General features: G+C 45.8%; 1 protein-coding gene across 4 annotated transcripts in view; it reads right to left on the bottom strand.

The window, feature by feature from the left end:
• The window catches only part of HYDIN (HYDIN axonemal central pair apparatus protein), a 338461-nt gene that overhangs the window by 71707 nt on the left and 253554 nt on the right, over positions 1-13200 (bottom strand). For all 4 annotated transcript variants that reach the window (XM_070500558.1, XM_044761259.2, XM_070500554.1 and 1 more), the window contains 8 exons: positions 11919-12539; positions 9666-9884; positions 7603-7805; positions 7201-7383; positions 6227-6346; positions 3373-3532; positions 3096-3268; positions 2279-2477 (listed from right to left, as the gene is read on the bottom strand). In XM_070500558.1, the coding sequence (XP_070356659.1) occupies positions 2279-2477; positions 3096-3268; positions 3373-3532; positions 6227-6346; positions 7201-7383; positions 7603-7805; positions 9666-9884; positions 11919-12539 (1878 nt within the window). The remainder of the gene's footprint in view (positions 1-2278; positions 2478-3095; positions 3269-3372; positions 3533-6226; positions 6347-7200; positions 7384-7602; positions 7806-9665; positions 9885-11918; positions 12540-13200) is intronic.

Below are 13200 nucleotides of genomic sequence, written 5' to 3'. Positions count from 1 at the left end.
GCCTCTGTCTGGAGACCACCTGCCTCTCTGCTGAGGCCTCAAGTTGGAAAAATGAGTCACCAACTCCCCAATATTTGTGCTTTGGGTGCCAAAGGGGAAATCTGCAGCTGCCACCAAACTCAAGTTTTAATTTCGAGTTTCCATCTTTTCTTTCATCAAACACTTTGTCAATGTTTCACAGGGCAAATCGGACCGACTTGAGTCTTACCTTCTTTCTTTTGCTGCTCACCCTCTGACAGAGATGACAACAAGAAAGGCTGACAGCAAGGGGGAAAAATAGGACATAGAACTTGGATTATCAGCTCCAGAACTTATATAGTACTTTTCTACTGATAGATACCAAGTACCCAGAGCATCCTATTTCCTTTGCTTCCCCACTGGGAGTGGAGAGATTAAATTTTGTAAATGAGGAAAATAGGAAGGACAATTTAAGAGGTACACAAATAAAATAAAATGAGTTCACCAGAGCGCTTTCCAAAGAACCAGAGAGCAAGGCATTTTCTAGGGTAGTTGGTGAAGGAATGTAATCTGGGGAAGAGAAGACTTAGACCACTTTGGGGGGCCAAAGGGGAGACCCACTGTGTCTTCTTTAACTGGAACAAACAGGGATGCCGTGTGAGTTGTTAAAATACGGAAACGTTCAAAGAGAAATATTCAAAGAGAAACTTGGATGACCTCTTGATGGTTGCAGAATTGATTCAGGCATCAAAAGTCAGTGACACTCAGTCATTCATTTTACAGATTCTATCGAGCGTCTTCTACGTCCAGGCCTGTGCCAGACACTGGGGATACGATGGTGTCGTGGTTTGAATGGTGGCCCCCAAAAAGGTATGTCCATGTCTCAACAGCTGGAACCTGTGAATGTGACTTTATTTGGAAAAATGGTCTTTGCAGATGTAATTAAGTTAAAGGTCTCGAGATGAGATCATCCTGGATTCTCTGGGTGGGCCCTAAATCCAATGACAAGTGTCCTTATAAGAGACAGATGAGGAAGAGACACAAGCAGAGAAGAAGGCCGTGTGAAGATGGAGGTAGAGAGGAGTGTGCGGTGACAGTCCGAGGAACACCTGGAGCCACCAGAAGCTGAAAGAGGCCAGGAAGGATTCTTCCCTAGAGTCTCAGAGGGAGTGTGGCCCTGCAGACACCTTGACCTCAGACTCCTGGCCTCCAGGACTGTAAGAGAGTGAATGTCTGCTGTTTAAACCCTCAGTTTGTGGTCATTTGTTACAGCAGCCCTCGGAAACCAAGACAGATGATGAACGAGTCAGGTGAGACCTTGTCCTGATGGATTCCACATTAGAAAGTAAGAAACAGGATGACATCTGAAAGGGGTAGCTGCTCTGAAGGACAGAAGACAGGGCGAGTGATTGCACATAACAGGGGATTCCCTTGGTGGGATGATTAGGGAACCCAGTTGAACAGTTCCGTTTGGTGGCCCTCACAGAGCCTAGGGACAACATTCTGGCAGGGGTGCTGCAAGGCTAGGGGCTTGAGGCAGGAAAAGGCAAGAGACCAGGTGATAGGAGCCATGAGTGAGAGTAAGATGTGGATACAGAGGCCGGCAGGGCCTCAAAAGCAGGGGAGGACCCTGGGCTCTTTTCTGACTGTGACGGGAAGCCAGCAAAGTGCTTTAGGAAGGAGAATGACTGACAGTGTAAAGGTTCCTTTGGACACTGTGGGGAGTGGGAAGAGGGAAACCAGTTAGGAGGCCTCTGCAGAAGTCCAGGTGAGAGACACTGCAGGTAGCCTGGACCAGGGTGGTGGCAGCAGTGTAGACGGAGAAGTGGATGGGCAGGAGATACACTGGGAGATGGAACTGACAAGACTCATTGGAGAACTGGGTTGGAGGAGAGGCTGTCAGCAAAAGAGGGGAATCAAGGATGATTCCCAGTGCCTGTTGGGAGCAACTGGCCAGAAGGTGATGTTTACTGAGATCGGAATCTGAGGGGTCACTTGGTCTGGTGACGTGAAATCAGTAATCTAATGCTTACCTAGGGATAGCAACCCCCTTCACTTGTTCATTTATTTGGTCATTCATCCCCACTGATTGAGTACTCTGTTCTTCACACTGGGAACTCCGTCATGAACAGGACTGCTTTTGTGGAACTTGCAGTGTGTGTACAGCAAGATGCTGTGGGTTGGGGGTTGTCAAATGGGGATCAGATGGGAGCATGTAACAGAGAGACCTGGCTTAGTGTGTGTGTGTTGGTAGTGTGTGTCAGGGAACCCAATGTGTGCACATTTTGATGACCAAGTCTGAAGATGTGTGAAGCCTCACCTCCAACCGAATTGCCTTCTTGATGTTGACGGGTTTGGAGGGTTGGAAGTACACTTTCAGGCTATACTCAGCCTTGGCAGGGATGGTCCCCTGCATCAGGGACACGGTGAAGTCATCGCCCAGGTGCTCCAGGCTGGTGATCCGCCAGGCAACGGGCAGGGGGGTGACGTTGCGGAGGTGAACTACCCTGAATTCTCTTCTGCAGAGACCAAAAGAAATTTTGTCAGTTTTAAATGATTTTGATTTATTATGACAGGTCAGAAAAAGCACTTCTGATGATTTCAATTATTGCTTAGTTCACTAATCAGTATTTGTCAGAAATGCGGCCTGGTAACGATGATCAAGGAATGCAGGATACATATCATAACAATATGCTTTCCCAGTAGCCCCAGAAATAAACATTCTTTATTTAGAATAATACAGTTCCAGTGAATGAATATGTAAGTTCCAGTTTTGGTCTAGTGTTCTCTGTTTGTAATCTAATTTCTAGAGCAAAGTTTCCTAACCTTTCAGGGTAAGGGACTGCTTTGAGAATCTGGAAAAAGCTAGTCTCCTTCTGAGAAAAATGCAAATATTCACACACTGTGGCAGTTGATCCTAGGGGGCTCCTCAACCCTGCTGAAGTCCAGACATTGAACCCAGGTTAATGACCGTGAACTCAAGAGTTACTAACCATTCTGGTTTGCATAGGACTAGAAGCTTCCCAGGACGCAGGACTTTCAGTGCTAAAACCAGGGAAATCAGGATGGGTTGGTCACCCTAGAACTAAACATTCTTTAAATTCCCTTCCAGTCCTGGTATCATCCAGAAATCTGACCTGTGCAACAAGAGCCGGTCAAAATGCAATTGCCTGGGGTCCAGCTCGAGTTCTGGGCGGACCCCCTGGCAGCTTAATCTGAAGATGGCTGGCTCTGGGTTATCCTTGATGCAGCAGACGATGCTGTCTTCAAAGACACCAACTGCAGTAGGGTAGGCCCATACGCTCAGCATCTAATGGAAGAGTCAAAACAAAGTACTTTTACACCAAGGATGGCAAGGCCTCAAATTTCCCCAGAAAGCCTTGCCCTGGTGGACTTGTTTCCATGGGACTGTACCTGCTCCTCACTGGGTTTCAGAGTCATGCTGGTGGGCTCCAGGAAGTAGGTGCTTGCTTTGATGTCATTCTGAAAACAGAAGAACACCTCCACGTCCATTGGGGAGTTGTTCAGGATTGTCAGTGTCTCCATGTTGCCTGGGAACAAGGATGACTTGTACCTAGAAATGAACAAAAATTAGGGTTACGGATGTGAGGATTGACTGAGAGTTCACGTGGAAGAGGAGATTGTGAGGTGCAAGGCAATTCCAAAGGAGAGGATGGTTACACTGAGGCAGTGGCATGGTGGCTAAGAATACAAGCTTTGTAGTTGTGAAGACTTGAAGTTGTGACCTGACCTCCCCAAGCCTTGGTCTCCTCATCTCTAAAAAGTGATGATAATAATACTTTTTAGGATTTCTATGAGTATTAAATGAGATAGTGTACCTACCGCTCTTAGGACAGCTGCTGATGTCAAATCCCTAATAAATGGTAGTTACTATTATCGCAAACAATTCTAACTGAGAAATACGCAGCTATATTCTTTCCAGTACTTAAATTCCCAGGAGAGATGATCATTTGCGTAACTTGTTATATCTCATATGTGTTAGAGATGACGTCCGTCACCACCTTCTCCTATACCCGTACAGGATGTTACTGTTCCAACATGGATTCACTTGGCATTGCTCACTGTTACAAGGTTGTTTTTGTTCCTTAGTACCTTGGGGACAGATCCACAGAGTTGAGTAACACGGGCATTGGAAGCTGCTCAGTTAATGGTATCAAACCGAAAAGGAACCACAGAAGGCACAAGGAATGCCAATGAAGACGCACATCATCAGAGGTCATAGGACAGATCAGGGAAGCAGGGCCCCATGGTACCCACTGGTGCTCAGAAACAGTCTGAAAAGCTCTTTGAACAGGCTATGATGGAGGAAGGAAGGAGAACGCATGGCAGAGACCAAATCAGAGTCAGAGAGACAGCGCAATCTCTGTGTAACCGCCAAAGGGTGGTGGCCTTCATGTCTAACCGGTAATCACCACCATCCAGGACTACGCTAAGTTACATGTGCATTATCCAGTTCTGTCTTCACGAATCTGTGGGTGAGTGCTATTATTTTCCCATTTTGCAGATGAGGAGGTTGAGGCTCAGCAAAGTTTAAAAGAATAAACGAAAAATACCTGGTTGCCCTGGGCCGCTGCAATCCCTCTCCTCCGGGACCACTGCTGCCTGGCCCCAAGTCCTGGTTAATTCCAGTGGTGCCCCAAACACATGCCTCTCTGAATGGTCATGAGTTACCTGACTCCAACTCCCAGGCTGCTATATACATCACGTCCATCAACCTGACCCCCACTCCTTCTCTCTCCTAAGCCGTCACTTCCACTGGGTTTTGAAGATCCTCCCCGTCTTCAAACCCTCTTCATCTTCTCTTTCCAGTCCAGCATGTCAGGAAATAAACTAGAGGTATTAAGGGAATCTACAGGTAATCACAGAAATAAACATTCTCTACTTATCACAATAAATGCTAGATTGAATGAAGACATGGTTAGACTTTGGTTCCAGTTTTGGTATCATTTCCCTGCCCTATACAATAAGAAATTTGCATATAACTGAAAAAACTCGTATCACTAAAAATTTATGATCATCAGCCTCACCTGGGCCCCCAAGTCTGCCTGATAATATGAATCTATTTCTCTAATATCCTCCCTCTCCCAGTTTCCACAAAAATTGTTTCATACTTTCTCCATTTTCTCAACATTTTTATCTTCTTCCACTTCCCTCACTGTTAGAGAAGACCTCACATCATTCATTATGGAGAACATAGACAGTGGCATAGGAACTTTCTCACCATTCCAACCAAATCTGTAACCCTACCTGCCCCTGACGCCATCTCACCTTCCTTCCTCTTAGTATGAGATGATGGTTCCTCTTCCTGGCAAAGGCCAGCATCTCCATATCCCATTGTGTTGTCTCAGGGAACTTCACCACTGATGGTCCTTAACTTTCTCCTGAAACTCCAACCTTCTCCTCCCTACTTTCCCTTGGCATCCAAACATCATGAGAACACCAGTGTGTGAGCAGCCTTCACCGGACTCCATGTTTCCCTCCCATCCTTGACTCTCTCTGTTTCCCTTCACAGCCAAGCTTTCCAAAGACATATCTTCACACCCTATCTCCATTCTCTCACCTTCCACTGACACTTCAACTCACTTTACTTGGGCTTCATTCTAAAATTCCCAAAAGGGCTCTTGCTAAGGCCCCCATGACCTCTATGTTGTTGAACCCTGTGGATGTCGATGTCCTCATCTTTCTGCCCCCTTTGTAGCATTCAACATAGCTGACCACACTCTCTTCTCATGGCTCTGTGACACTACTCTTTCCTGGTTTCCACCAATAGCTCTGGCTCCCTTTCTCATCTCCTTTGCTGGCTTTTCCTCTTGTGAATGGAGTTCTTTGGGGCTCCATCCATGGTCCTTCTCTCCTTACTGTGTATTCTCTCCTTAGATGATCTTATCCATACCTATGACTTTTGTTGTCTTGAAGACAGACTCTCCTCTGAGAATCAGAACTATATTCTCTGCTTGATGTGGCTACTAGCTATATCTCCTAAGCATCTCAAACTCAACTTATCCCAAAGTGATCTCTTGGTGCTACCCTTCCCCCACCAAAACCTGTCCTCTTACAGGCTTTCCCATCTGAGAAAATGGCCCCCCCATTCATCTGGGTGCTTATCAGAAACTTGAGGCACAAGAACCCAGTTCTCCCACTTTATGGCTCAGGGCTAATGGCTACATTTACATAGGAACTCTGCTTGTACTATTCATGAGTCCAACCCAGGAGGCTGAAATCTGCTTTCAAATAATGGAACACTTACTTATCTCTTGATTTTCCACAAAGCAGTGGACCGAAGTAAAACCTGTCCATGCTCATAATATATTTCTTCAAGATGACCTCATTTGTCTTCATGTCCTTCTTCCGCTGAGGGAATACCACTCTGAACATAGGGGAGGGAGGGAAGAGGAGAGGCTGTCTGAATGGAAGTTCAATGCCGCCATTGATGTTTACATGAACCCAATGCTCCCTGTTCAGCAAAAGGTACAGGTATCTGGAGACAGAATGACTCTTAATTTGAGGGCCTTTGTTGAGCCTTTCTTCCCTCTCCTTCCTTCTCCCCAACCCTGAGTGAAGATAGTACGATTTGAACTCGAGAAAAAAGATTCCCAGTGGTGTCTTTCATAATGAGGGGCTGATGACAGAGCTGAGTTGGATCTCCTGTTCCAGTGTACCCAGTTAGAAAACTTCCTGAGAAGCTCCATGGAAAACTAATTCTGGTGGATATTAACTAGGTTTTGAATTCTTTGTCCAATGTGGCCCCTTACTGAGTGTTACAAAAAAAGTTCCTCTTGGTGGATAAGCTATAAAAGGCCCCTTCCCCAAGGGGGGTTCCAGGTGCCTTTATGTGGTATATAAGGGGCACGGTGGTGTTTGGCAGCTTGGAAAAAAGCCCACCCATGGAGATTCACACATATATTGATACTATGGGATAAAAAGTCCTACAGTAAATATAAAATCTGTTTAAATATGCTTAATAGTTAAATAAGCAAACTAACTGGCCAGAGGAAGACTTTTCCCCCTCTTCACATCTGTTAACATTCTCCTTATCTTAGTCTCATGGTACCATGTCATTCCTGGTTTAGTCAATGTCCAAGACATTGAAGCCAATACAATAAGAGTTCTGGGATGCTGTCCCAGTCCACACTAGTATCAAGATCCACTTTGTTCAACATACCATGGGAGAAAACTAAAACGTATCCATCAACCTTTTCCTTTAAAGTAAAATATACTTACTTTGGGTCTTGGCAAATGTATGGGTAAGTACAGACACCTTGGCAATAGAGCTGGTACTGGTGGCAAGTTCCAAGGATCTCAAAGTTAAACATCTGGTCAAAGTTCCCAAGATCATTAGAAGAGAAGTGCACTCTCAAGGTCACCTCACCATTGGCTGGCACGATCCACCGAAAATGGTTTAGCCTGCAAATGACCACACAAGCATTTAAAGCTAGAATGCTCCCTTTGGGCCAAGAGAAGACAGGATTGCTGCCTGGGAGAAGTCCTGTCTGTCTGGGGTTAGGCATGGTGATCCATAGGGCCCCACAGGCAGGACAGCCCTGTCCCCATCTGATGCTGTGACAGCCACACCCTCAATTTGGGGCTCTGGCCTTCCCCTCCTTGGGTTGCTTGGAGGCCCACCTGATGAATTTCTCCTGGGAGTGCTGCTCAGAGAAGTTGTTTTGGTCTGCGTCTGACAGGGGGGCAGTGGTTCCAGAAGTTCCCTCAGAAAGGCCCTTCCTGTTGTAGGCCATGCGACGCTTGTCCTTCTGTGTCTCCCGGGCCTGATCTGTTTTTTCTTTCACTTTCTGTCTGCTCCCCTGAAGTGAGGTGATCTGCTCCTCCTGGGTCATAATTAAAAATAAGCACGAGGTCTTAAATACTCATCTTACATCTTACATCTTATGTGAATAGAAGACATAGATGCCTTCGACCCGTCTGCACTCTGGGGTGACGGTGCAGGTTCAGGATGCTGGCGGCTGCCTGGAGCAGAGTAGGACCCAGCCTCATGTGTTGGTGAGAAGTCTAGTGTTTTCCTTGGCCCTCTATTCCCTGAGAAGGAGGCCGAAATCCTGAGAAAGCTCAAAGCTGGCAGGGAGTGTGTTCCTATATTGCATTTTGTTGTTGTGTTTCTTTAGTATCTTTTCATCTAGACTCCTCACTCTCTCCCAATCACACTGACTTTTTGGAGAGACCAGATCTGTGTTCTTACACAATATTCTATAGTCTGAAAGTTTCTGACTATTCTCACAGTGTCATTTAACTTATTTCTTTATTCCTTGTATTTCCTGAAAACTGAAAATTAGGCTTAAAAGCTTCATTAGATTTGTAGGGGTGCTGTGTACGTTACACTCTGTCACAACAGGGGACAAATAATGTCAGATCGGTCCACGATTATAGACGCAAATTGTGTTCATGTGGCTAGGATGGTGCCCGCCAGATGTGGCCACGATAAAGCGGACTTCTCCCTTTGCAGCTGGCCAGTCACCTGTGGGATGATGGTCTGGCTTGGAGCGAGTGTCTGGTTCCCCAACAAACTTTTGCTTTTTGTATCCATTGGTGCTGCTTAATTAATTATTTCCCTGGGGATAAAAGAATAGTGATTTTCTAATTCTACCATTCTTTCTAACATTTTGGCTCCCATTCTTCTAGAATGAAGAGCTTTCCTGTGTCAATTGGGGATGAACTAGTTTTTCCTAGAAATGATAAGTTAAAGAATGGTTAACTCTTTCCTTTTCAAGGCCAATTTTCAGAACATGAGTTGGGGCAATAGTCACCTCTGATGGAGGCAATCTTTTCTTCTTTATCTTTTTTATTTGGACTCTGCTTGAGTAAGGCCTGCCCATCAATGCTGCTGACCTCAGATGATGATTTCCTACTTATAAACTGAAGTTTGGGTAGTCTCTGTCACCTAGTGGTGCTGTAGCAAGGCTTATTTGCTGCTTATTTTACTTATTCTTTACTGATATGCATGGTTTGTAGGAGGCTGTGTGGGAAGATTCAACAGGGCCACTATATTTCTCTGGGAATAAAGAGTTCCTCCATAGTTTTTAATATACCTACCTTCTGCATATTATTGGTCAAATCTACTATCCTTTGCAATTTATTCTATTAATTGTATACATATTTTCGTCTACTTTTACATGATTTCATTTTGATTACTTATATTTTTAATCCAGCTGGAATTAATTTTACTGTATTGTGTCAGGCGAGGCCTTAAAAAGTAACTTTACCCAAAATATCCAATCTTCCCATCATAATTTCTTTAATAATCTGTCCTTTCTCTAGTGGTTTATGTTCCCTTAATTTGTGACTGTTGATTCTTACATTCTTATGCACTGTGCGAATTACCTTAGCTTCACAATATATTTGAATATCTTTTTAAAAGAGCTAGGTTTGCTTATTTTTTCTTGCAGATGAGTTTCTACTAAAGTAATGTGACAAGTTCCCTAAACCATCCATGGGGACTGGAAAGGTTGGGAGATGAGACTCAGTCATTTTCAGTCTCCTCTTGGGAAGTGGGAAAAGTCAGACCCAGGGAAAAGCCATGTGGAGAGGTCCACTCAGGGTCTCCAGGAAGGATCACTGATGAGTTGAGGGCACCCAACACCATACTCAATTTTTGGCCATGCGGTGGTTGACCCACTCTCCCCACCCATCTGAAGTCCTGCCAAGGTCAGGAGGACAACCTGCTCGCTCTCTACCTTCACAGCGCCCATGGCGGTGGAAAGCTCTTCTGCTTCCAATTCTCTTTTCTCCTCCAGGAGGGAGAGCTCCTCAGATGGTGTAAGTACAAACACAAAATGCTTCAGGACTTCTGTCGTGGCCAAAGGTTGTCGCTTCATAGGGTAGGAGATGATTGAGAATAAGGTGGGAGGCGGGATGGGTGGTCCAGAGGCACCCAGGCCCAAGATGTCTAGGATCTAAAGGAAAAGCCCTTGGTCAGTTTCCTGCGCAGAGGGTGGGCTTCCCCTAACTGCCTCCCTGAGTCATCACAGGGTGCTTCAGGCCCTTCCACCCTTCCCTCAGCATTCTTGGGAGATGCCACTGCAATGGGCATGTGTCAGGGAAGGGGCGTCATGGGCCTGACACAGCTCTGCAGGTCTCTCCAGACCCCACACCCCCAGACCAGGCTGGGGTTCTTGCTGTGGGCTGTGTGCTCCCTGTACCTCTCTTATCATAGTCCTGTCACTTATTGTGACTGTTTAATTGTCTGTCTCTGCAACTAGACTGTACAGTCCATTAGGAAAGGAACCAGGTTGATAGCATACGGCCTAGTCCATAGTAGGCACTCAAAAAAAATCTCTGTTTCACTTAAAGAGACCAGCTCTTAAGGTTCTGATGTCTATTTGTAGAGTTGTTCCATCTACTTTCAGATCCCATGTTAATTTTTCTTTTATCTTTAAATGCTCTTCCTTTCCAAAGGTGAAAGAAAGTTAGGATTGGAGCAGGTCAAATACAGCAGAGGAAAAACAGCAAAGGTTCTGGGAATGGGGTAAAGGATACGAACGAAGAGAGAAGGCAAAAAGAAACTTGAGAGGGAGACAATGTATTCCTATAGCATTCTCCCATTCTGTTCTTTTACACAATGAATGCACTTTCTCCAGAGTAGATGGCTTGAAAACTTAGTAGCAACATCCTTCTCAGCATGTAAAACCCTGAGAATAAGGATGCTATCTCTAGATTAATTGCTGTCATTGCAACAGTAACCGCCATAGCCCATCTGAGTGCCCATTCGTGGACCAAAGGGGCTACCAGGCCGAGCGAGTAACCGCCTCCACGTAATCCTGGGGGTCTAACCCTGTGGGTCAGGCAGCTGGACACTGCCTGCCTACTGTGCAGCTAGAGTTAACTCCCAGGATTTATGATGTCTGTGAGGAAAGGAGGAGTAATTTGTACCAACTATTAAATTAACAGAGCCAGAAGTTTCTTTAAGCAACAGTCTAACCTATGGCTTGGAATGTGGAAAGTATAAACCAAGGCAAGAAGACAATCTTGGCTATAGTACAAGGGTATAAAACAAGATGAGAAGATGTTCTTTTTCAAAAAACATATTTCTGAAAACAAAAAGCAAAAAACACGACAGTGATTCCTTATGTAAGGCAGACCTGAGGCAGAACCATGAAAGGAGTGGAGCTGGTGTTGCGTGTCCTCCACTTGTTTTCTGCCCCTTGGCCCGCCCTGGACAACTCTGGCAATTCTCACTGTCAGGCCATGTGCCATCAAAATCCACCCTCGTGAGGAATTACCCTAACCCTCTCAACCCTCACCTGCCCTGTATCCCTCTGAGGCTCTACTTCTCATGGTTGCATTGAGTTTCTGATACACTAAACCAGAGGTCAGCCAAGTGTGGCCCCCTGGTCAAAACTGCCCTGCTACTTGTTTTTGTAAATAAATTTATATGGAAACAGAGCCACACCCAGCTATTTACATATTGTCGGCATATGACCTGCAGCCTAAAATATTTGCTCTCTCGTGTTTTACAGAAAAAGTTTGCCCCTAGATAAAAGGCTATAACAACCATCCCCTCCAAACCATTGCCAAAAGTGGCTTTTGGATATGCAACACTTGTGTTTCTAGAAACAAAAAAGCTGTCTAATAGTATAATTTCTGTCAGTGTGAGAAGCTTCTGGGAAGAAGATTTCAGAGTAGATGAGCCCTGTGCTCTACCCTGGAGGACCTGCCTCGCCAGCCTGTGGCAACAGTACTGGCAATAACAAAAACCAACGGTACGGGTTGCTTTTTGTGAGGTTAGATGAAATCATTTAGATCTGTGGAACCTTCTATGGATTTTCACCAACTGGAAAAAGGTCCTTTTAGCCACTATTGTCTTATATCCAAGGTGGCATCAGAGATTAATGGAATTAAGGAGATAAAGAAGGAAACATTTTTGTGACGATTAGCACAGTAGCGGCCACCTGATTTGTTACATCTCCACCCAGGAGAAGAGTCTGTACCTGATCCCCCTTGGGAAGCTTGTCACTCTCCAGAGCCTGCTTCCAGTTTGAGCCTTCGAGGTCGGGCGTCTGGATGTTTATGAATGGCACCCCCAGGTCCTTCTTCCCTTCGTGGTCCTCCTCCCCGTCCCCCTCTCCTCCATCGCTCTCCTCCAGTGCCCGAAGCTTCTCCAGGCGCTCCCTCTCCGCCTTCTCCCGCTCCAGGCGCTCCTTCTCCGCGCGCTCCTTCTCCGCGCGCTCCCTCTCCCGGTCCTTGCGGCCTCTGCGCCCACCCGATGGCAACTGGCGCTGGTCGTCTGGCTCGTGGGGCATGTCCTCGGCCCCGGCTTGAGGCAGCAGAGCTCCCTGATTCCGGTCCCAGTACGCGAGGATGTGCTGGATGTCCTTCAAAGTCAACTCATAGACCTTAAACTTCTGGGCCAAATGCTTGTCAGCGTCCTTCGGGAGATCCGCTTCGCTGTCCTCTTGTTCGTGGGCCAGAGGAAAGCCCAGCGGGATTTCCGCCAGTTGGTTCTTTCTCTTCCTGCTTAGTTCTTCCTTCTCGGTCATGGCCTGCTCTCTAACAGACACTTTCCTTTCTATTGCATCCATCTTGACATCTAGTTTGGAAAAAGTAGGAATCTAGAAGGCAAAAACACATAAAATATGCTTAAAACAGTTCTTTAAGGGAGAGCCGATCACATAAGGAAGAGCAAGAGGACATTTTGTTTCACGAGATTCCAGGCACATCTTATATACACTAGGTTGGCGCCTAAGAATCACTTTGGGAGCATTTATCAAAATAGCAGTTTTGCAGTCCTTCCTCATTGGAGAGCTGGCTGGCGCCTGCCATTGTGTGTTTTGAAAAATGTGCATAGTGACTTTGACGTGCACTCCTGATTGAGAGCTGCTGTGATAAGGATCAGCAGGAAAAGATCACCAAAAATGATCCTCTGCACCTGCTTTCGGGTGCCTCTGGAGAGGCCACAGAGTGGAGTGGTCCAATCCCGTCCATCCTGGCTGCACGGCTTGCCAGCTCTGTGACCCTGGGCCACTATCTCACATCTCTGCCCCATGTGTATGATGGGGTAGTAATATTAATAACTGCCCCAGAGGAGTAGTGAAGAGTAAATGTATGAATATATGTAAGAAGCTTACAACAGTGTCTGCCACAGAAAAAGGGTCTATTACTGTCAAGTTATTAAAATGACACAGATTATGTATATAGAGGGTATTGTCGGGAACAAAGAGGAGTTTGGTGTCTGGCTGTGCTTCAGGCTTTTAAAAAATATGTGTTTATTTA

The sequence above is a fragment of the Equus asinus genome, chromosome 28 (assembly GCF_041296235.1).
Source record: "Equus asinus isolate D_3611 breed Donkey chromosome 28, EquAss-T2T_v2, whole genome shotgun sequence".
Taxonomy (NCBI): Eukaryota; Metazoa; Chordata; class Mammalia; order Perissodactyla; family Equidae; genus Equus; species Equus asinus.
Note: the sequence above shows the minus strand (reverse complement) of the source record. Positions and strands in the feature narration are given on the sequence as shown.